The 25506-nt window shown below is 45.3% G+C and overlaps 2 protein-coding genes across 2 annotated transcripts in view; one reads left to right on the top strand and one right to left on the bottom strand.

Annotated features, from left to right (window-relative positions):
• On the bottom strand, positions 1-23424 carry MRPL21 (mitochondrial ribosomal protein L21). Its single transcript, XM_083164127.1, has 7 exons — positions 23160-23424; positions 20034-20094; positions 17431-17516; positions 4607-4770; positions 3502-3554; positions 1642-1745; positions 1-110 (listed from the first exon to the last, which is right to left on the bottom strand). Exons 1-7 carry the CDS (start codon positions 23239-23241, stop codon positions 46-48), a joined length of 615 nt encoding a protein of 204 aa, XP_083020253.1. The 5' UTR covers positions 23242-23424; the 3' UTR covers positions 1-45.
• IGHMBP2 (immunoglobulin mu DNA binding protein 2) overlaps positions 23150-25506 on the top strand; it is a 70410-nt gene continuing 68053 nt past the window's right edge. Inside the window, exon 1 of the mRNA XM_083164126.1 lies at positions 23150-23538. Within this exon, the coding sequence (XP_083020252.1) occupies positions 23468-23538 (71 nt within the window). The 5' untranslated portion in view covers positions 23150-23467. The remainder of the gene's footprint in view (positions 23539-25506) is intronic.

Below are 25506 nucleotides of genomic sequence, written 5' to 3' on the forward strand. Positions count from 1 at the left end.
GATAATAGAAGAAATTATTTTAATAACATTAATAGAAAAAGATATTCAAGATAAAGCAGGTGCAAGTTCAATTGTGTTGATCCTCAGAATGATCAGTGGCTCAATTGTAACTGAAAGAAAAAATTTTGGCAGGTAATGAACATTTTTTTTTTTAACTGACTCTAGAACATTTCATTATTTAAAATGCTTACTGGGGCGAGATATTAATTCAGAACAAATACAATGCTCCTGGGTGACTCGGTGAGATGGAGGATCGTAGCTTACGGAGGGCCAGAGAGCCCGCCCCGCCGAATACACCTGCCACTGAGTACCGTCTCTACCATACATCTGCTCGCATGCCACCCACTGCATAAGAAATCATTTGATGGTCGCCGACATGCTCCACCCAAAGGCCGTGTCTAGTTCCATATATGGAGAGATTGTGAACGTGGCACCTAGAAGCGTGGGTGTGTACTGCTACATCTAATAGGAACCTTGACTTATATCCAAATGTAGATGATCCCCAAAGCAGTAAGTAAGAGCTACTATACTTGGTAAAGTGCTGGGAAATGGAGCTGATGATTCAATGTAAATGTATCTGTCTCATTACTTTTTCCCAAAAAAATGTAACAGTGTAATGTGGGCTAGGTGACATGAGGGAGATTGCTAGACTAATGAGGGAGAGAGGGAGATTGCTGCTATGTCAGGGAGTCTCCTGCAGAATGCAGGAGGGGAGGTAACTATGATGTAACAGTGTAATGTGGGCTAGGTGACATGAGGGAGATTTAAGTTATTTCAGGGAGTCTCCTGCAGAATGCAGAACTTCATGGATGGGGGAAGGGGGTGGTCACTTTGACAAGGAGGTACAGATATGGCACAGTAACAGAGAACACTCAATTCAAAATTCTATTTTTTCAGAACAGGATTCATCACGAAACGCTTGAATAATGAGGGAGAGAGAGAACTAGAGGCTAAACATACCCATAGGCAAAATGTCCAAAATAACAGACATCTTGCTGGCCAGAACTGAATACACCTTTACAAAATGGAATGTCATAGCTGTATAACTGCTTTTCAAATCTAGTTCTGTAGACAGTACGGGGGAAATTTACTAAAGGAAATTTGTAAAAAATAGGTGTACAAATAGGTGTATTTGTATCCAGAAATACACTTATTTTTGACATTTACTATCCCGAAAATACGGCAATTCATATTCGTATTGATAGCACATCAATACGACTACGAATTGCCGTATTTTTGGGATAGTAAATGTCAAAAATAAGTGTATTTCTGGATACAAATACACCTAGTTTTACACCTATTTTTTACAAATTTCCTTTAGTAAATTTCCCCCTACATGTTTTCCATATCTCCCTGCTGGAGCACAGGTGTATTCATTACGGACTTACACATTTTAGAAATCTACAGGGGCTCTAATTATTTCACTTGTTATTCTACGAGTACACCTGGAAAACATGCACTCTCAGTGCGTCCTGACCGCTGCGTTGGAGAAGCACCGAACGCACTCACGCCAAGTATTTTCCTTCCCTTTAACTTCGGCACAGAGCAGACAACTCATTGGAGCATTGAGAGTCAGCTCTCCATAAAACCCAATAAATTAATGTAACCCATGCATGATAATTTTTTCGCTTCTCATCTTACTTTTCTTCTTTTGGTATCTGTGGCGTCTCCAAAACTTCATGCTAATCTTTGGATGAGATTCGGTTTTTTCAATCACTGTTGCTTCAACTTTTACTAAATCCTTTCTGTAACAAAATACAGAGAACAGACGCTGACTCTGGATACTTTGCAGACTACAGTAGGAGATGCTAATGACTTTCTTATCAACTAGTACTACAATGCTGCATCTGGAAAACGCAGACCAGAGACATCACTTTTGTGTCACATTTAGAGAGAGGATATAGCCATACAGTAAGCTTGCCCACACACGGACCACCAGAGTACACTGTACGTTTGGGTCACTACCTCTTTGAATGGCCGTCCACTCCTCTGGAGTTTGTATGGCTAATGAAGTGTCTGTCCAGATTTACATTTATTCCTTTACACCAGGGCTGGGCAACACCGGCCCTCCAGGTGTTAGTGAACTACACATCCCAGCATGCCTTGCATCAGTTTCAGCATGGCCACATAGCAAAACTAATGCAAAGCATCCCGGGATGTGTAGTTCACTAACATCTGGAGGGCCGGTGTTGCCCAGCCCTGCTTTACACCCTTCTACTAGATGCAGTAGTATGACAAAGACCCTCCCCCATCCAGCACCCTAAAGGGGCATAAACATGGGGCAATTTCCCCCTCTAGTTAGACATAGAGAACTGATCACTCCGTGTGTATAGGCCCAGGTGACGATAATTGTCCTGAAGCATATTGCTCCGCAAAATAGACGGTTCGCCCTGTGTGTATGGGGCCTAGAAGCCCATACACACTGGGCGATTTTGAGCTGAAAGCAGCTCAGTTTTGTCATTTCAGCTGCTTTCCGCTCAAGCCATCCAGTGTGTACAGGGCAGCAATTAACGCTGATGCGTGCTCCCACACCATCGCCAGCAGCCACCATTCATCTACTGGTTTTACCAACAGAGTGAACGGCTTTCCATAGCGTCCTGCTACGGGAAGCCGCTCACAGCGGTGAAAACCGCTGGGCAGGGGGAAATCTCTCAGTGTGTATGCACGGAGCGATTTTCAGCCCAGCGATCATCACTGAGCATACGCGCAGGGCGAAATCGCTGTGTGTATGCACCTTAATGCAGACTCCGGATAGTAGTTACCTCTTCCTGCTTCCTCAATGTTGATGGGATCCTCCCAGACTCCAATAAGGCCATAAGCTGTATAATATGGGTCAACCGTGTAGCATTAACTTGCTTTTATGACATGGGGACCCTTTCAGCGATACTATTAAAGATCACTTACAAAATCACATACTGAAGATGGTTTTGTGCGGATTATCACAAGTTTAACAAGAAAACAACTATCAAACTATATGGGTAGTTCCATTAGCTGAAGTAATCAGAGCTTGAGCAGAAATTTTTTTGCAATAAATTACCTGTTTTCAAGTTTGTGGCACACCTTGTTCAAAGTAGTGGGGCCAAATGAATACCCACCTATGTGAAGTAAATGCGCATATACAAGTCATATACTCTACACCAGCGGTTCCCAAACTGTGGCTCCCAACAGCCTCAGCATGGGGTTGCGACCACCACTATTCTCTCAGTCATCGAGTCTGAGAAATTAGACAAATGATCCATTATTTCAGACTGATTAGGCAGGGAGTGTCATCTGCCAGAAGGGAGGTTCTGGAAAGCAGCAGCAGCAGCAGGGAAACACTGAGCAAACTCTATGGTATGTGTCTGTGGAAGGGGGATCTCATTAATTAAACACTTCCTTCTTCCATTCCAAAACCCCCTCCCCGACCATTACCCACTGCCTACCTGTCAATTCTCAACTACTATGCTGGGAACAGAAATCTCACTGATTTATAGATGAACAAGAGAGCAAAGCACATCTTACCCGAGGAGAGGCTTTCCTAGAAGTGTGAAGTTATCACTGCCAACTAGTAAAACCTGAAGGAGGGGAGTATAAAAAAGGAACACAGATTAGAATCCTAAACATGAAAAACAACAATAAGAAATCAAACTGGCAGATAAACAGCATAAAATGACATCTTCTGACAGAAAAGCACTAGCATGTACAGTGCACTAATGCTCCCATGCAACCGTTACAACATTGGGCATCCAGCGTCTTCCGCAATTATCGCTATATGAAAATGTTGAAACTCCAACAGAGCACTTTTTAATTGCTAATGGTTATATGAAGGGTGTCGTTTTCCCCACGTATATCGGAGGCTACCAAATTCCACGCTTGACTGAAAGTCTAGCTCTATTCATTTGGAATTCTATAAATGATCAGGTACACAGTATTAAAGAGAACACTCAGAATGAAGCTAAATTCTGCGAAATGTATTTGAAAAGTTTACCATGTATTGATATGGTAAACGCGTCAAACACATTTTGCAGATCCTGGCGGTGAAGAACGCCGATGGTCAGATAATCAATGCTGGCATCCCAAAGCAGAGAATCCCAAGAGAGGTCCAACAAGGACTTACCTTCCTCTTGCACTCTCTTAACCCTCCCTCACCACAGCTGCTTAATATTCCTACCTCGCTCCCTGAGCCTCAACCTTCCCGCATGTAGCTTAACACTAATCACTCCCTCCCCGGCCTATCCCACCACCAGTGCCTAAGAATAACACACATACACATCAACCCACCCCCCCATGGACTAAAGCTAACCCGCCCCAAACACTTATACCTCTTTCACACAGCACAACCCAGGTTCGATCCGGGTTGTTGTCGGGTCGACCAGGGTTTCTGTGCTGTGTGAAAGCGCCAAAAGGCAGCACTTGGAGCTGGTGCTGCCTCCTCCCCCGACACCCCACTGCCTCACCCCATGACGTCAGCGGGTGCGACCCGGCATTTGCGATGTGAAAGGGGTAAAATATTTGAGATGCTGGTGGCAGTCGGTCTTCTGCCTGCCAGGAACCCATCCACCGGGATGCCAACCACATACCCAATTTGTAATCTTCAAATAAAACATTCCAAAAAAGCCCAACTTACCTTTTCTAGCCTGATCCTATCTCCACACTGTGCTTCAATAGATCCCCGAATTAAAATAAGATCTTCATTGGTTACTTTCCACTGTCTACTTGCAAAGTGGATGACTGCAAATAGCCGCCCGAACTGCCCTGCGGCAATAAGACTGTTTACTTTTTGTACAAGCTCTGCAAAAAAATTGGACACAAAATGTGAAACAATAAAAATACAAAGAGAACACATTTTAATAAATGTTTTTGTTCTTTTAAAATAGTGTAAGTATCAATTATGTTTGTCCAGCTGAAAGATTTAAACATCATGGCAGAAGAGGTATATAAAGTACGGATTATTACCTGTTAGTACGCTTTCCTCTACTCCACCATGGCAGCCACATATGGGTTTTCCTCCAATTAGGTAGATATCTGGAAAGGGAAACACAACAGCCAAAAAACCTCCCCTAGACACGGCCTCCTATATAAGGTCCGCCCCTTTAGTGCTCTGTGTCTTGATTATATAGCTTCCGATCATTTTTTAAATAATATTAAGGGTGGGAAACTGCTGCCATGGTGGAGTAGAGGAAAGCGTACTAACAGGTAATAATCCGTACTTTCCTCTACCTCCCCATGGCAGCCACATATGGGTAATACCATAGCAATAACACAGTAGGGAGGGAAAAAAGAAAAACAGAAATAATAATTAGCACTTCAAAGGATACGAGGTTGTCTTCACCCCTTTATTCTCCTTCTTTCTCTTTTTTTTTTTTTTTTTTATATAACAGCACTCAGGATTTTCCTGCCCAGTTTCGCGTCACTGGAGGCTCCTACGTCTACTCTGTAATGTTTTGAAAACGTGTGCGCCGAAGCCCAGCATGCTGCTTTACAAAGCTCCTCTATTGAGGCCGCACCTCTTTCTGCCCATGATGCTGCTACGGCTCTTGTCGAATGGGCCTTAATTCCTTTAGGCACCTCTACCTTCCTTATCTTATAGGCTTCAGCTATGCACTCTTTCAGCCACCTTGCTAGTGTAGCTTTCGATGCACCTAATCCTTTATTTTTTCCTTCTGTTACTAAGAAGAGCCTCTTTGACTTCCTCCAACCTTCCACTCTTTGAAGATAAATTATCAATGCTCTCTTTACGTCCAGCGTATGTAGCCTTCTTTCTTTCTCATTCCCTGGATTAGCACAGAAAGCTGGCAGCACTATTTCTTGGTTGATATGAAACTGGGACACTACTTTCGGGAGGAAATTCGGGTTAGTTCTCAACACCACCTTATCCTGAAAGAAGTTGAGAAATGGTTCCTCTGCCCAGAGCGCCTGCAGCTCTGATACTCTCCTGGCCGATGTAATTGCGACCAGAAAAACAACCTTCATCGTTAACTTTTTTATAGGTATTTCCTGCAGTGGCTCAAAAGGCTCTTCCGTTAGTACGTTCAGTACTAGATTCAAGTCCCACGGAGCCATGGGGTTATGAAATTGCGGCCTTATCCTTCTTAGCGCCTGCACGAACCTCCTTACATATTTGTCCTCTGATATTTTTGTATCCAGCATGGCTCCTAGTGCTGAAATCTGCACTCTTAATGAGCTGGCTGACAGCTTTTTTTCTAGCCCTGTCTGCAGGAAGTCCAGAATTGTGGGTATCGACCTAGGGTTTCTATGCCCTACCTCGCAAAACTGAATGTAAGTTTTCCAAATCTTATAGTATGTAGCTGATGTATTCATCTTCCTTGCCTTAAGCAGCGTATTTATTACTTTCTGAGAAAAGCCCTTTTCTACCAGTGTTCTGGTCTCAGTAGCCATGCCATCAGACCCCAGTTGTCTGGTTGTGGTCTCGTGTAGTTCCCCTGTCTTAACAGGTCTTCTCTGTCTGGAATCTTCCAAGGAACGTCCACCGCCATTCTCACTACCTTCTGAAACCACGCTCTCCTCGGCCAGAAAGGTAATATTGTTATCACCGTTGCTTCCTCTTTTTGTATTTTGTTGAGCAACCTCGATATTACCGGAAACGGAGGGAAAACATACGCTAGGCCTGTGTTCCACTGCGCCGTCAGAGCATCCACCTGACTTGCTCCTGCCTCCCAGTGCCTCGACATGAAGGTGGGTACCTTGGCATTGGCTCTTGTGGCCATGAGGTCTATAGCTGGACATCCCCATTTTTGCACTATGAGTTGAAACACTTCCTGGGACAGCTCCCATTCTCCTGCTTTTATTGCCCTTCTGCTCAAAGCGTCCGCTGCCTGATTTTGTTCTCCTGCTATGAATACTGCCGTGATGCTCTTTACGTGTAGTTCTGCCCATTGCAGCAATTCCTCCACGGCCTTCATCATACTTCTGCTCTTCGTTCCTCCTTGCTTGCAGATATATGCTACCACCGACTTGTTGTCTGACCTGATTATTACTTCTTTTTTGTATAACCGGTCGCTGAAGTTCTGGCATGCTAGATACACTGCATACATTTCTCTTAGGTTGGAGTGAAGCTGGCTGTAATGCTTGTTCCATTCTCCTTGCATTGCTTGCCCTTGGCAAACCGCTCCCCAACCTGATTGGCTGGCATCGGTTGTAACTACGACCTGTTCGCCTGTTATGAATGACCTGCCTTTTGATATTCTTCTTGGACTCAACCACCACCGCAGATCCTCTTTTGCCTTCTTTGATATCTGCACTTTTTGTAACATGTTTTTTCCGTCGCCGTCCCACTGTGCTAACAGGCAATTCTGAAAAGCCCGCATGTGGAATCTTGCCCAACTTATGGCTTCTAGTGCAGCCGACATAAGACCTAGTATCCTTACACAGTCTCTAGTGCGTACCACCTTTTTCTTCAGAAGCCCCGCAATCTCGCTTCTCAGTTTGCAGCTTCTTTCTTCCGTCAGGCGTACTGTCATTTTGACTGAATCTATTACAAACCCCAGATATTTCACTGTGTTGTCTGGTTCTAGTTGGCTTTTCTTTTGGTTCACGATCCATCCGTGTTCTTGCAGGTAGCTTATCACTCTGTCTGTATACTCTCTTGACTGTTCTGCAGACTTCGCCATGACAAGTAAGTCGTCCAGGTATGCCCATACTGGAATGCCTTCCTTTCTTAAATTTGCTATCAATACTATTAGCACCTTTGTGAAGGTTCTTGGCGAAGTACAAAGGCCGAAGGGTAATGCTGTGAATTGATAAGTTACTCCTTTTAGGCGAAATCTTAGGTACTTCTGATGCGACCGATTTATTGGAATATGTAGATAAGCGTCCTTTAAATCTATCGTTGTTAGAAACGCCTTCTCTTTTATATCCGGGAGTATTGTGCGTACTGACTCCATCTTGAACCTTTGTGTTTTTACAAAAGTATTTAGCCTTCTTAAGTCTAATATTGTCCTGAAGCCCCCCGTGGCTTTCCTCACCACGAAGAACCTGGACTGCCATCCTACGTTTTCTTGGTCTTGTGGTACCACCACTACCACTCCTTGATCTATCATATTTTTGAGGCTTTCTATCAGTGCCTTTCTTTCTTCTGGATTTTTCGGAACCGGCGATTCCTCCTTCCAGCATCCTGGTGTCTTTATGAATTCTATTTTGTAACCTGATGAGATAACTTCTCTCACCCAGTTGTCTTCTACTGATTGGTCCCAGACAAGATGAAATTCTCTTAGTCTGCCCCCAACCTTTAGCTTGGCGTCATTGCGACATGTTTCTGAATCCGAATCTTCCTTCTTTGCCCCTTTGGCCACGAAAGGAGCCCCTATTACTAAACCAGGGTCTTCTGTACCCCCTTCCTGGCCTGTATGCTCTTGCTTCCTTGAAGTCCGTTGTCTGAAACTTTTGTTGTCTGACAAACGGCCTCCTTGTAGGCTTCTCCTGCGGGAGCCATGATGACTTCCCTCCTGATGTTTTAGATATTATGTCGTCTAGATTTTTCCCAAATAGGTAGTCGCCCTGAAAGGGTAGGGACACTAATTTATTTTTGGATTGGGCGTCTGCCACCCATGGCTTCAGCCAGAGCGCCCTTCTGGCTACAATTGTTGCCGCATTACTCCTTGCTGCTAGCCGCACATTGTCCAGGGAGGCATCACATATAAATTCAATAGCTACCTGCATATTTTGGATTACTTTCAGCAGTTCTGACCTCTTAATCCCGTCTAGTAGATCCGACTCCAGGTCTTGGCACCACGACCTCAGAACTCTGGATGTTACTGCCACCGCAGAGGAGGCTTTTATGGCTGCCCCTGAAGTCATATATTGCTTCCGTAGGCACATCTCTAGTTTTCTTTCCATTGAATCTCTAAACACGTTTACGTCTTCCAATGGAAGGGTGGTTTTTCTAGAGATACGGGCAATGGCTGCATCGACCTTGGGTACTGTCTCCCATTTTTTAACTTGCTGATCCTCAAACGGGTACATCTTCGTAACCCTTAAAGGTACCGCCACCTTTTTATCTGGACTATTCCATTCCTCTTCCACAATGTCCTTCAATGGTTTAGACAAGGGAAAGGTTTTACATTTCTTCTTTTTATCCCTAAATAGAAGGTCTTGCAATTTTCCCTCTTCCTGAGGGTCCTCAATCTCTAAGGATTTGTTAATCAGTCCCAACAGATTATTCAATAAATCTGGGTTGAATTCCAGATCAGCTTTATCAGAAGGAAGCTCACCTTCCTCTATTTCTTCTCCTGCAGCTATGCCTTCTGCCGGTTCAGAACCTTCTGAGTCCTCTGATGGAGGCTCTCTGGGTCTTTTTTTGGACATTTTTTCCAAATCACCCTTTGATACAAACGTATCAGCTAATGCCGATCTAAGCATGGACACCAAGTCACTCATTTGCTCTGGTGCCAGAAATTGCACCCCTTTGCATTTGTCACAGACTGATCCAATTGTTTTGTCAGGTAGTACTTTATCACACACTGAACATTTCCCCGTGTGCAGTTTCTTATGCTTTGTTTTTGCCTCCGCTTTGCTTGATTCTCTGAAAGGTATGGAGACAACACTAAGTTCCATCTAATCCACTCCAAACTATGACACAAAAAACTTGAGAGAGAAAAAAAAAACTATACATCCCCTGGCTTACCCTGCCTTAGGAGTTTGTTTCTTTTCCTCCTCCATAGCAACCACTGCACCCTCTATGCAGGAAGAAAAAGACAATGTACTGTCATTTCATGTAATTGGAGGAGGTAAGCCAGCGCCCCAGCAGCGCTGCTGCTTGTAGGGGCCTTACCTGGTCAGCTGGCAGTCTGGACCGACACACTTCCGTCACAAGGTCCTGCGCAATCCCCCTCCTAATGGCAGTGAGTACTCGGCGCTGTCTCCCTGTCAGCGTCCCTGTTAAGTAGCGCGCCATTTCCCGCGCTGGCCACCGCGTCATCACCTTGCGCCAGCTACGCTGACGTCAGACGCCGCCTTACATGCACGCGCCAGCGTGCCTCCGTCAGACGCCGCTATCCTTCACGGCGTCCGCACGCGCCTGTGCCTCGCGCGAGCTGCTCCAGCTGGCTCCTGACACCACTACTGCCGGAGGGGGACCGTACCCAGGTACGCGCATATCCCTGACTGCATGAAGCAGCGGGCGCCAAGCTCAGTCTCCCCACTACACTAGGTAGCGGGAGAACCATACTCCTTGCCCAACCCCTAACTGCACTAGGCAGCAGAGAAGGCTCTTCACAGGATAAGCCACCATCTACCCGGAAAGGGAAAAAAAGACACAGAGCACTAAAGGGGCGGACCTTATATAGGAGGCCGTGTCTAGGGGAGGTTTTTTGGCTGTTGTGTTTCCCTTTCCAGATATCTACCTAATTGGAGGAAAACCCATATGTGGCTGCCATGGGGAGGTAGAGGAAATAAGCATTACATAATACTAAACTATCAAATACACAAAATAAATAGCACAAACATTTTCTCAACATCTTCAGCTGCAAACATAATGACACCACCTATCAATGCGGGACACACACAAAACCTGATCCCAAGATAAACCGCAATGGTGCTCGCCGTAGCAACCACGATCCCTATAAAAAAGTGGGTCCCAAACACGTTTGTCAAGGCACACTTACAGTCCAGGTTGTAAAGATAGCTATGCTTAAGCACAGATGGTTTAATTAAGGTATTTCCAAACAAGATAAAGATTTAAGCAGCGCTAAATATTAATGTTAAAAACAAGTGCATCAATAAAATTAAACGATTTTAATATCACATAAAAAACAAACACTAATGATCAGGAACCATATGCAATGAGTATTCACCCTTTCAGAGTTGTAACCTGCACTGAACCAGGTATTTGTCCAGTTGTGAAAGTCCTTATTAGCCACTTGTATATAATAACTGCCACTGGAGGTGTAAGTCCCAAGGTCAAGGTCTTATTAGGATGGTGAAACACCGGATCTAGGGAACGTGTTTCGCTTATCTTCACTGACCGCTTTATCAAGGTGATAAAGCGGTCAGTCAAGATCAATAAAATGCGTTGGTGTAATTTGAACCTATGCCAAAGGACTATTTCTTCACCCTTGTTAAAGGGCGTTTTTCCACCTGCTCAATTATCTGATCCACAAATCGACCAAGAAGTCCACCATCCCTCCACTTCACCTGGTGAGGTTCACAATAGTGAGGTTCCCCAGATCCAGTGTTTCACCATCCTAATAAGACCTTGGGACTAACACCTCCAGCGGCAGTTAGGATATACAAGTGGCTAATAAGGACTTCCACATCTTGACAAATACCTGGTTCAGTGCAGGTTTCAACTCTGAAAGAGTAAATACTCATTGCATATGGTTCCTGATCATTAATGTTTATTATTTATTTATAGGTTCTTATATAACGCAGCAGATTCCGTTGCACTTTACAATAGTAGACAGTAATCAAACAAACTGGGTAACAACAGACAGACTTGGAGGTAGGAGGGCCCTGCTGCAAGCTTACAATCTATAGCAGTGGTTCCCAACCCTGGTCCTCAAGTACCCCCAACAGTGCACGTTTTCCAGGTCACCCAGCAGGTGCACAGATTAGTCAGGCACATTTTAAAAAGATCCACAGGTGTAGCGATTTATTTCACTGATTCTGTGTGGAGACCTGCAAAACGTGCACTGTTGGGGGGTACTTGAGCATCAGGGTTGGGAACCACTGATCTATAGGGATATAGGAGGGAAACACAAGGACAGGCACCAGTAATAGCATAGCAGTCCCACAAAGTTACAAGTCCAGAAGGGAAGCTATATAATACATAAGTGCCTCAGAGGGTTATGCGTGTAGAACTTAAATATGATATTCTTGCCTGAAGAGCTGAGTTTTCAGGGAATGCTTGAAAGTTTGGAGGCTAGCAGAGAGTCTTATTGTGTGTGGAAGGGCATTCCATAGGGTGGGAGCAGCCCAATGAAAGTCCTGTAATAGTGATTGTGTGTGGAAGGGCATTCCAATGGATGGGAGCAGCCCGATGAAAGTCCTGTAATAGTGAATGGGAGCTAGTGATCCATGCAGAAGAGAGACGCAGATCTTGTGCAGAGCGTAGTGGTCGAGATGGGAGATATTTTGTGATAAGTGCAGAGATATATGATGGTGCAGTATGGTTAATAGCTTTATATGAAAGTAGAAGTGTTTTATATTGAATACGGTAAGACACAGGCAACCAATGGAGGGACTGGCAGAGGGAATCAGCAGACGATGAGCATCTTGCAAGGAAGATCAGCCTAGCAGCAGCATTTAAAATGGATTGCAGTGGTGAGAGTCTGTTCTTGGGAAGACCAGTTAGGAGACTATTGCAATAATCAATGCGGGATATAATGAGTGCCTGGATAAGAGATTTAGTAGTGTCTTGTGTGAGATAAGGTCGTATTTTGGATATGGTTTTTAGATGCATGTAACATGATTTGGAGAAAGATTGAATGTGGGGAAGAAAGGACAGTTCAGAGTCAAGGATGACCCCTAAGCAACAAGCTTGTTGGGTAGGGTAGATTGTTGAGTTGACAACAGTGATGGAGATATCAGGATGGTAACTGTTCTTAGTTGGCGAGAATATAAGTAATTCCGTTTAGGAAATATTGAGTTTGAGTTGGCGACAAGACATCCAAGATGAGATGGCAGAGAGACATTCAGAGACTCGGCCTAAAACCACTGGTGACAACTCTGGGGTTGATCGGTAGATTTGAGTATCATCAGCATACAAGTGATACTGTAATCCGAAAGAGCTGATGAGTTTGCCAAGAGAGGAAGTATAGATTGAGTTAAGCAGAGGCCCTAAGACTGAGCATTGCGGAACTCCGACTGACAGAGGTAGCGAAGAGGAAGTAGAGTCAGAGAAGCGAACACTGAAAGAGCGATCAGATAGGTAAGATATGAACCAGGAAAGGGCTGTATCATTAAGACCTAGGGAGTGTAGTGTTTGTAAGAGAAGAGAGTGATCGACGGTGTCAAATACTGCAGAAAGATCTAGAAGAATAAGTAGTGAGTAATGGCCTTTAGACTTAGCAGTTACCAGATCATTCACCACTTTAGTCAGTGCTGTCTCAGTGGAGTGTTGGGAGCGAAAGCCTGACTGAAACTGAGACATAAATGTGTTAAAAAGTCGCTTAGGGTTGGTGGCATGAGAGGAGATGAGAGGAGATGAGAGATTGGTAGTATGTTTGTTTGGCAGTGTCCAAGCATTGCAGTAGGAGTGGTAGCTAGTCTTATTTGTGAGGAAATCAGTCAGATTACGAGATTTGCGTTCTACTTTACGTGACTGTCTTAAGTTTTGGAGTGCCACAGCTGGTATCTAAGCCTACGTGGAGTGTAATGGGTAGCTGGAGCCACGTAATCAAGGGCTGTTCAAAGAGTCTGGTAGAGGTGGGAAACAGCAGAGTCAGGAGAGGTAAATGTAGAAATTAGTGAGAGCTGTTGTTGCAGAGAGGTGGAAAGTTGTGGAAAATAAATAGCATTAATAGTTTATTTTTTATGTGATATTAAAATTGTTTAATTTTATTGATACACTTGTTTTTAGCATTATTATTTAGCGCTGCTTAAATCTTTGTTATCTTGTTTGCCTGGTACAGAGAGTTGACTACTCCCACATTCGCAGTGGCTTGGAGTTAAACAGCACATAATAAGCGCTCTAAATTAACCACGGTTAATTTTTTCCAATGTCCAAAATATGGTCCTCCAGCTGTTGTGAAACTACACATCCCAGCATGCCTTGCCATAGTTTTAGCATTCCCTAATAGCAAAACTGTGGCAAGGCATGGTGGGACTTGTAGTTTCACAAGAGCTGGAGGGCCATAGATTGGACATGCCTGGTTTAATTGGTACCTCAGTGTCTAAATAGACAGTAGGTCGACAGCAGTAGGTCGTTATGGTTAAATGGTTGACATGCGTTTTTCCACAAAAAAATCATAAAGCCCTTCGCCACCTATTCTTAGGAGCCCCACGAGAGAACAGAGCCTGTGTAAGACGGGATTCCGAATGTCGGGCTACTGACAGTCGGGATTCCAATGTCAGAGAAATGACCAGTCACTCACTCATTGGGCACCCATTAAGATACTATAGTATAAATGCAGAAAGTGATCACAAACACCAGAGCATAATACAGCTTACAAGTCTAGAAGAAGGAGGGAAAGGCCACATCTCTGCTTTGTTATGGCAATAAGTAGGAAACATCCATAGATGTAATATGTATGATTACCCTTGGTGATTAGGGTCATTATCATGTGCAGCCGGCAAAACCTGCATCTTCCTAATGTGTGTAAGCCAGAAATGTAGTAGGGCAAAGCTTTCAACACCAGAACAACCTGGTTTTTAAAGGCGCTTCTCTAACATTTATGCAAATAAACTCTGAAGTGTGTACTATAGAGGTAGTGATATTTTCAGCTATTGTTACTATATACAGTAGGGATTGAAAGTTTGGGCAAAAATTAATTTTAATGTGCAAAAAGAATCAAATTACAGATTAGACATTCTTATAACATGTCAAATAAAGTTTGATTTTATTTGCATCATTTACACTTTCAAAATAACAGAAAACCAAAATGGCGTCTTCAAAAGTTTGGACACCCTGCAGAGGTAATACCTTGTACTGCCCCCTTTGGCAAGTATCACAGCTTGTGAACGCTTTTTGTAGCCAGCCAAGAGTCTCAATTCTTGTTTGCGGTATCTTCCCCCCATTCTTGCTTACAAAAGTCGTCCAGTTCTTTGAGATTCCTGGGCAGTCTGTGACGCATTGCTCTTCTAAGGTCTATCCATAGATTTTCAATGATGTTGAGGTCAGGAGATTGTGAAGGCTATGGCAAAACCTTCAGTTTACGCCTCTTGATGTAATCCACTGTGGATTTGGGGTGTGTTTAGGATCATTTCCATTTGTAGAAGCCAGCCTATATTTAACTTCAGCTTTTTCACAGATGGCATCAAGTTAGCGTCCAAAATATGCTGTAATCTTATGAAATCCATTTTTCCTTCTACTCGTGAAATATACCGAGCCACTGGCTGCAATACAACCCCAAAACATGATTGATCCACCCCCATGTTTAACAGTTGGACAGAGGTTCTTTTCATCAAATTCTGTGCCCTTCTCCAAACGTACCTTTGCTCATTCCGGCCAAAGAGTTATATTTTAATCTCATCGGTCCACAGAACTTGATTCCAAAATGCATCTGGCTTGTCTATATGTTAATTTGCAAACTTCAAACGCTGCTTTTTGTGGTGAGGACGAAGAAGAGGTTTTCTTCTGAAGAGTCATCAGAAGCCCATGAAGTCCATATTTGTACTAGTACAGATGGGTCAGGTCCCATCTTTGCAGGGGATGGCGCTGGCGTCGCCAGCCGCCATCCCCCGCCAGCGCCATGGCGATGGTGAGAAGGGGACGCACGCGCACGAGAGGGCGCGCGCGTCCCCTTCCGACGGCGCTTCCATCAGTTCCCCGGGTCCCCGCCGGCTTGCCGGCGGTAACCCGGGGTCCCCGCCGCCTGCCCGCACCCCCCCCTAACCCCCCCTAACTCTGTCCGTCTCCCTGAGGCGGAGACGGACAGGGTTTCCGTCGCGCTAGCGACGGAGACTGAGACGCGCGTGAGACGCACGTGCGTCTCAGTCTCCTCGCTGGCGAGGCTGCTGGCGGGTCGCCAGCACGTACGTTCTGGCGACCCGCCAGCAAGGATGTACATAGTAACATACTGTATCTCTTTATAGTGGAATAGTGTACTCCAGTGTCTGCCAGATCTTCCTGGAGGGATTGTGCAGTCACGTGGATTTTGACTTGCTTTTCTCACAATCCTGCGAGAGGTCCGGTCTGATATTTTTCTTAAGGTGCATACACACTGTACAATTTTTTTGACCAATTTGGTTGAAAGACATTTCCATTGAACCCAGTGTCCTGGACGAAAGATGTTGACAAAAGATATTGTCAACAAACAAACGATGAATGATGATGCGCATTCCCGCCAGTTGTTCATCAAGATTGTTCGTCAACTGTGCATGCAGCTCAATTTGAATATCTTTCAAAAAGAGCCTATAAACTGTAGCTAGATCGATCTTCTTTCGTCTGTCGTCAATATATTTTGTCAACATCTTTAGTCCAGGACACTGGGTTCAATGGAAATGTCTTTCAACCAAATTGGTCAAAAAAATTGTACAGTGTGTATGCACCCTTAGTCTTCCAGATCTTGCTTTAAATTCCACTGTTCCTGATGACTGCCATTTCTTAATTACATACCGAACAGAGGATATGGGGATCTGATCACGCTTTGCTATAATCTTATAGCCATCTCCTGCTTTGTGAGCGTCAACTATTCTCAGTTTCAGTGTTCTACACAACTGCTTAGAGCAGGGCTGGGCAACACTGGCCCTCCAGATGTTGATGAACTACACATCCCAGCATGCCTTGCATCAGTTTCAGCATAGCCACATAACAAAACTAATGCAAAGCATCCTGGGATGTGTAGTTCATTAACATCTGGAGGGCCGGTGTTGCCCAGCCCTGGCTTAGAGGAACCCATGGTGCTGATTGTTGGGGCAAGGTCAGATGAGTCTGGGCTTTTAAAACCTTTGAGATTGACATCACCTGGTCTTTCCAGACGATGACTGAAAACAATCCATGACACTGCCAGGTCTCAGCTGTCCAAAGTGCATGCTATAAACTCTGCAGGGTGCCCAAACTTTTGCAGACGCCATTTTTTGTTTTCTGTTATTTTGAAAGTGTAAATGATGGAAATAAAATCAAACCTTTTTTTGACATGTTAGAAGAATGTCTAATCTGTAATGTGATGCCTTTTGGAGAATTTTCCATCTTTCCTTGGTTTCTTTTTGCACATTAAAATGAATTTTTGCGTGGGGTGCCCAAACTTTCGCTCCCCACTGTAGCTAGAAGTGAATGAGAGGTTCCAGCATGAGGCAGGGCGGTGTATACAGGATAACATGATTGGCTGATGACGTAACCTCAGATGCACCGATTTGGGACACGGCATGTGGAAGATTTCTGCAATGATCAGTTTCAAAAGGAATGTCCTCAACTGGGTTTTTAAATTAGACATAGTATAGCTGAAAACATTGATACACTGGATCTGGCGCTCATTCTCACACCCCGCATCTTTCAAAACCTTTGCAGTTCCACTTTCCGGCCTGGGATGTCGCTTTCTGCTTTGGGGATTCGAGCAGACTATGGCCGGCAGGGGCGTAACTAGAACTTTGTGGGCCCCATAGTAAAATTTATGATGGAACATTTTTTGAGAAAGTATATCATGCATATATATGACTTTTATCCTAAAGCTTATGATAAAACAGATCAAGCTTATGTAAGAATGCAGACAGGCGTGTAAAGAAAGAGTAGCGGGTAAAAAAGATAAACTACAAAAGCACTATGCCAGTGAAGATAATAGAATTATTTGTGGTTTTGTCACAGCAATGTCTCACACCTGGGTCATGACAACTAACCTCTGTGCTCTTCCACTTCTTCAATGGGATCTGGCAGCTTGATCTCTGGCCATGGTGGTTCAGATAAGGAGGTCTTCGGAACATAGCTTTAAAAAAAATAAAAATAAAAAAAAAATCTGCATTTTGTTATGTTCTTTCAACACACTGACTCACACGGAACTAATGCTGCAACTTGGTAAGATTTATTAAACTTCTGTATCAAAAGCAGGGGAAACTGTAACAAAAGTCAAAAGAGGGAATTTACACAGCAGTGGTAATTTACTACGGACATATTGATTGCTGGGGTTATTATAATTTATTTACAGTTTCTTATATAGCGCAGCAGATTCCGTTACTGTGTCTTATATAGTGCAGCAGATTCCATTGCGCTTTACAATAGTAGACAGTGATAAAACAAACTGGGTAACAACAGACAGACTTGGAGGTAGGAGGGTCCTGCTGCAAGCTTATAATCTATAGCAGTGGTTCCCAACCCTGGTCCTCAAGTACCCCCAACAGTGCACGTTTTCCAGGTCAGCCGGCAGGTGCAATCATTATTCAGGCACATTTGAAAAGATCCACAGGTGGAGCTAATTATAGCACTTGTGATTCTGTGTGGAGACCTGCAAAACATGCACTGTTGGGGGTACTTGAGGACGAGGGTTGGGAACCACTGATCTATAGGAATATAGGAGGGAAACACAAGGACAGGCACCAGTAATAGCATAGCAGTCCCATCAAGTTACAGGTCCAGAAGGGAAGCTATATAATACATAAGTGCCTTGGGTTATGCGTGTAGAACTTACATATGATAGGCTTGCCTGAAGAGCTGAGTTTTCAGGGAACACTTGAAAGTTTGGAGGCTATTTGGAGGGTTATTCAATCACCCATGAACTGACCCAAGCAGCAGCAGTTATCGGGGATTTTTTTTGTAGTAAATAAAATCCCTGATAAACTCGGGGGTTGACCCTATTAACATGAACGCATGTCACGGGTAAAAGAAATGGACTTGAATCACCCCATGTGTGAGGCTAGCTCCCTTTTTCACCCACAGCAATTGAATGAAGCTCTACACTGTGGGAGTGGCTGGGGGACATTAAAAAGGTTTGGTCAAGAATGGGCCCGCTAAACATGCAGGACGCTTGGCAAAATTGTCTAAACTGGCATGCCGCACTGGGCTTCCTAGCTTATGACAATTTTTGGGGTGCCACACCCTGCACCTAGATATAGCGCTAGGGACCCCCAATATACAGAGAAGCCTTGACACGGCCTGGGGGCATACCATACACCTGCGCAGGTATATGTAACCAATATCTCTGAATTCTATTATCATGTAGTGTTCAAGATTGGTTACTAACATTACTCAGTGAGCTGGGGGAAAAAAATGTCTTGTTTTACTTAACCAGTATTAACCCCTCCCTCATGCACCTGAGTGATATTACTGAACTAATTTGATCATCTACCACTATCTGTATGTAGATTAAGGCATGTTATCAGAACAAAGTTTTAGAAATACATAAACTTTTTAGTACTATACATTACCAAATTGACCTGCATGATTAGTAGATCAATAACCGGGAACAACAGACACATCATCATTAACGATATTGAGTGCACACACTAGACAAGGGCTCGACAAAACCGGGGGGCCAGGTCCCCATGGTGACCAGATTCTTCTTTCTGGCGACCAGATTTTGCAGAAAGCAGATCACGCCAGACAAAGTGGTGCTCTTGCGTGAATGGCAACAGCAGGGAAGAGCGGTGGACAACCACCCGGCTGTATCAGAGCAGGTCAACTGCGTGACTGTTTCAAAACTCAAGGAGGCTTGCAAACCAATCTGTACTCGCGGTTCAGCAGCCAATCAGGAGCAGCAGTGGTAGCTCCTGATTGGCTGTTGGACCGCTGCTCCAATTGGCTCATGAGCCGCCTTTAGTTTTTAAACAGCCATGCCGCAGTCCTTCTCTGAAACAGCTGGGTAGGTTGTCCACCGCTTTGCCCGGCTGTGGCTTTTACTGTGCATAGTAACAGTGGGGAGAGAGTGAAGAGGAGGGGTAATCCCACATGGCAATGAACATAGAACCACTGGCATCGAGCATGAAACCCATAGCAAAGAGCATGTAGGTAAGTGGCACTTATGTTATATATTGTGAAAGATATCATCCAGAAAGCCCTTTCTGAGTGATATCTTTTACTTTATCTTCTAGTATGTATGGGGCTTTAAAATGCCTGGCTCACAGGTATAATATTTAATATATGAAAATCCTTTATCACCTTTTAATCATTTTAATTTTACTTTTAACCCTTTGAGTGCCAAGTGAATTTGTCATAATTGGTGTGAAAATCAAACCTTTTTATTCATCACAATGACCTGTAATGGTTACCTTATATAGGAAATACAATCCTTTAATCCTTTTTTCACACAACATTTTTTATTTGAATTCATATAACAAAAGTGAGCGACGCCGGCATTTTTTAGCAGATATTTTGCACATCTCTCGCAGAGATGTTGGCACTCTGAGGGTTAAAAGCCATGACGTCCATAGAAAACTACATCCACAGATGCTTTAAATGTGGCTGACAAGTATACTATTGATAGAGTCAAATATTCAGACATGATATTTACTTTGGATTCAGTGGAGAACTCTTCCAGCTGTGACATCGTAGCGGTGGCCGGAAAAAGGACGCTGAAATAGAGATAGGAGAAGAAAAATCCAAGTTCTACTTTTAATTATTCGGTATTCCAACTAATTATAGAATTATTTGACCATTCCCATAGTAAATCTTCAGAGCACATCCAGCATGGCACCGATGTAATCTCTGGTATGTAAATGAGGGGAGCACAAATAGGGGATAGAGTTTTCCATGGTTTTTTTGACAGGCGGTATCTCATGCCCTACCACCCACGAAGGCATGGAGGTAGAATAGAATAGTGTGCCAAGCATAGCGAAACGTGCAAAAGGACGCAGTACACTTTGACAGTGTCCAAGTCGACATTCGGGACAAAAAAAATAAAAAAGTGAAAAGCTTTTGAATGTCGACCTTGCCATTGTCGAACTAACAGTTGTGCCGACGAGCCAACCTATTTCAGGTGTCGACCTTCAGTGGTCAACCTTAATTGGGTTGACCCATACCCCACAAATAGCACCTATTACAAATGAGTCATCCATTTACCCACCTCGATCAAACTGATACATACACAGATTCTTGTTTATTGCCACAGGAAATGCACAAGGTGTAATCATCTAACATTACCATCAATAACTTCTATTGTGCTTCTGAAATAGCTGCTGGGGTTATCCTTAGGCCTAAAGCCCCGTACACACTGGGGAGATATATTGCTCAGTTTCTCCTTTTCATCAGCGACCAGAGATGGTCGCTGATGAAAAAGAAACTGCCGGGGGAGCCCGGCAGTGGTAATCGCTGGTCACAGGAACATGCTCCTGCTGATCACTGCAGGGGCAAAAATGGGAGCGCGCACCTGGCGATATATCGCCGGTGCACACTCCCATTGCGGGCAATATGGTCGCTCAGCGACCATATTTCCCGCCATTTTGCACAAAATCGCCCCCGTGTGTACGCACCTTTAGATAGAGTATAGAGATAATGGGGGATACATTTAATAGCCTCCCAGTTCTAAAGGGTGTGGATCGTATTGTCGATCAGACCTTAGGTCGACAGGCAGCAAGGTCGACAGGGTTCTAGGTCGAAATGTCGCGAGGACATGGACACAGAAGTCAACTGCAGCCGCTTGCTTCGCTCACAATGCTTTGGGCACGGTGCCTCGCTGCGCTCGACACACTATTTTATTCTCTCACCACGCCCTAGTGGATGGTAGGGCATGAAATACCGCCTGTCGGCACATGTCGGCTCAAAAAACAGTGAAAAAACCCATGTGGACCTAGAACCCTGTCGACCCATCAGTGTCGACCTAAGTCTGGTCGACAATACGACTGTATCCCGTTCTAAAGATACGGGACTTTAGAGGGAGTACGCCCAATAGGCAGATCCAGAACTCAGAGGCCATTACATATATCTGGGTGACTTTGTAGATTTGTATGTTATTACATTAAATGTGCATTCACATATAAACTGTAGCTGAACACACAAAAGGGAAATTACATAGTTATCTGGGGTTGGGATCATTTGGTCTACAGCATGATGGTCGACATGGGAAAAGGTTGAAAGGTCATTAGCTCGACAATGTCTATGTCGACAGTCAAAAGGTCGACATGGGGGTTTTCACTGTTTTTTTTTCCTGAATGTCAACTATCGACATGAACACAGTTTCATGTCCCCTCACATCGCTCGCTATGTGTCGGGCACACTATTTTATTCTCCCACCACGCCCTAGTGGATGGTAGGGCATGAAATACCACCTGTCTGCTAAAAAAATAGTGAAAAAACCTATATTGACCTTTTGACTGTCGACAAAGACATTGTCAAACTAATGACCTGTCGACCTAATGGCTGTCAACCATCATGCTGTAGACCAGGCATGTCCAACGTTGGCCCTCCAGATGTTGTAAAACTACACATCCCAGCGTGCTTTGCCACAGTTTTACTATTAGAGAATGCTAAGACTATTGCAAAGCATGCTGGGGTGTGTAGTTTCAAAACATCTGGAGGACCAACGTTGGACATGCCTGCTGTAGACCAAATGACCGTATCACGTTATCTGCTATAACTGAAGAGCCAAGCCATTTTGTGGTTAGAAAGGCTTTACTGCACCCCAGTGAGGTGGCATTGCGCTAATTCAGACCTGATCGCAGTTATCAGACGTGATCAACTGTTACATTGGATTTAGGTCATACTTGTCAACTTTTGTAAACTAGCTTCAGGGATATTATAGTTGGCAGTAGAATTTTTGGAGAAGCCCGGAGAGGAGACTGAAAGCAGCACTTTGGGGGCGGGGCATGATGAGACATCATCAAGCCCCACCCCCAGTATGACAAATCCCGCAATTCATGGGTCTTCAAGGAGGAGACGGGGCTAAATGATGTGATTTGCGCCAGTATTTGGGAGGGTTGTCCATCTTTCCGGGGGACCTGATTTTTGGGAGCCTCCCAGCCATTCCAGGGGGGTAGGCAACCCTGTATTAACCCCTTCAGTGGTACTGAGTCCCGAGAATTTTCCGGGCTATGCTCCAGTGCACAGACTGGCAAACCTGGAAAAGTCTCGGGATTACCACTGCCTGCACTGCATAGTGCTGGGCAATTGGGAGTCCGCGCTGCCACCTGCCTGTCAGCGGGGAATAGACTCAGTGCACATGCACCCAGCATCTATTCCCCGAGGGGCAGCAGCTGCAAAATGTCAGCCCGCGCACGAAGGTCACGCTGGACCACCGATTTAAGTTGGAAGGTATGCAAATACCATCTGATTGTATATCAGGTAGGTTAAAATAGAAATCAGGGAGATTTCTAAATTCTGCAGGGAGACAGGGAGATTGCTCCTACAGTATTTCAGGGAGTCTCCTGCAGAATGCAGGAGGGTAGGCAAGGCAACTATGTTTTAGGAACTGGACAATATCAGGAAAGTGGATCCAACGGAGAATAAAAGATGCAGCAGAAAAGGCCATGGACGCCATGGGCAGAGGATAACAATACAGTAAAGTGTCCCTGACATACATATAAAATCATGGAGACAGTGATCGAGCGGAAATAAGCCAAGGACACTGCAGCAGGTACCTGTGACGTGCCAGCACCAGGATATAGGGATGACCCAAGTCCGTACACCTGCTCTCCTGTATTACCTGTTGCTGCTACAGAGGCCTGGGCACACCGGCCGGATATAACACTCCGCGCTATCTGCCCACAGGCTGCAGCCAACGCCATCTTCCGCCCCCTCCGTTCGTACACACACGCTAGAAAAGTACCGCTGTCGGTTCCGTACAGTGTGCAGTGGCAACATCCGTCCGTCCGGGAACTTGTGCGGCGTGCTTGGTTCCGAGGTAGAAGGAAGTTACGGGGAGATGATAACGGTAACACCAGAAGTGACAGCTGCAGTTTGTGGAGGGTGTTCCACACATGTACTGTAGCCTGTACTGGGGCTGTTATATAGATGGAGCTATTTGTTAAAGCTCAACTGGAACTTTTGCAAGAGGAGAGAGAAGCTGAGATAGAAGAGACCAGGTATGATGCGTGTCCTGTACTATACATAATGGTATATACTGTAACATACCCTCCAACATGACCCATTGCATTCGGTACACAATGCTCTGCTCCTGGACTTCCCTGGTAATGTAGGATTGCCAGCACCTGGTGGTGAGCTAGGTAATTGACGAGAAGGGTGTTTCAACACAGGTGATGGCAATCATACAGTACCAGGTACGTCCAGGAACAGAGTATTGTTTATCGAATGCAATGGGTCATGTTGGAGGGTATGCTGTAACTGTACTATGCCATACAGCGCTCCCCTGCCCCATACACTATACAGCGCTCCTCTGCCCCATACACTATACAGTGCTCCCCTGCCCCATACACTATACAGCGCTCCTCTGCCCCATACACTATACAGTGCTCCCCTGCCCCATACACTATACAGTGCTCCCCTGCCCCATACACTATACAGCGCTCCTCTGCCCCATACACTATACAGTGCTCCCCTGCCCCATACACTATACAGTGCTCCCCTGCCCCATACACTATACAGTGCTCCTCTGCCCCGTGTACTATATAGCGCTTCTCTGCCCCATACACTATACAGCGCTCCTCTGCCCCATCAACTATACAGCGCTCCTCTGCCCCATCAACTATAAAGCGCTCCTCTGCCCCATACACTATACAGCGCTCCTCTGCACCATACTGTGCTCCTCTGCCCCATACAGCGCTCCTCTGCCCCATACACTATACAGCGCTCCTCTGCCCCATACACTATACAGCGCTCCTCTGCCCCATACACTATACAGCGCTCCTCTGCCCCATACACTATACAGCGCTCCTCTGCCCCATACACTATACAGCGCTCCTCTGCCCCATACACTATACAGCGCTCCTCTGCCCCATACACTATACAGCGCTCCTCTGCCCCATACACTATACAGCGCTCCTCTGCCCCATACACTATACAGCGCTCCTCTGCCCCATACACTATACAGCGCTCCTCTGCCCCATACAGCGCTCCTCTGCCCCGTACACTATACATCGCTCTTCTGCCCCATACACTATACAGCGCTCCTCTGCCCCATACACTATACAGCGCTCCCCTGCCCCATACAGCGCTCCTCTGCCCCGTACACTATACATCGCTCTTCTGCCCCATACACTATACATCGCTTTTCTGCCCCATACACTATACAGCACTCCTCTGCCCCATACACTATACAGCGCTCCTCTGTCCCATACAGCGCTCCTCTGCCCCGTGCACTATACATCGCTCTTCTGCCCCATACACTATACATCGCTTTTCTGCCCCATACACTATACAGCACTCCTCTGCACCATACAGCGCTCCTCTGCCCCATACACTATACACTGCTCCTCTGCCCCATACACTATACACCGCTCCTCTGCCCCATACACCGCTCCTCTGCCCCATACACTATACAGCGCTCCTCTGCCCCATACACTATACAGCGCTCCTCTGCCCCATACACCGCTCCTCTGCCCCATACACCGCTGCTCTGCCCCATACACCGCTGCTCTGCCCCATACAGCGCTCCTCTGCCCCATACAGCGCTCCTCTGCCCCATACACTATACACCGCTCCTCTGCCCCATACACTATACAGTGCTCCTCTGCCCCATACACTATACAGTGCTCCTCTGCCTCATACACCATACAGCGCTCCTCTGCCCCATACACCATACTGTGCTCCTCTGCCCCATACACCATACTGTGCTCCTCTGCCCCATACACCATACTGTGCTCCTCTGCCCCATACACCATACAGTGCTCCTCTGCCCCATACACTATACAGTGCTCCTCTGCCCCATACACTATACAGTGCTCCTCTGCCCCATACACTATACAGCGCTCCTCTGCCCCATACAGCGCTCCTCTGCCCCGTGCACTATACATCGCTCTTCTGCCCCATACACTATACATCGCTTTTCTGCCCCATACACTATACAGCACTCCTCTGCACCATACAGTGCTCCT

Source organism: Crinia signifera, chromosome 11 (assembly GCF_055691185.1).
Source record: "Crinia signifera chromosome 11, ASM5569118v1, whole genome shotgun sequence".
Lineage (NCBI taxonomy): Eukaryota > Metazoa > Chordata > Amphibia > Anura > Myobatrachidae > Crinia > Crinia signifera.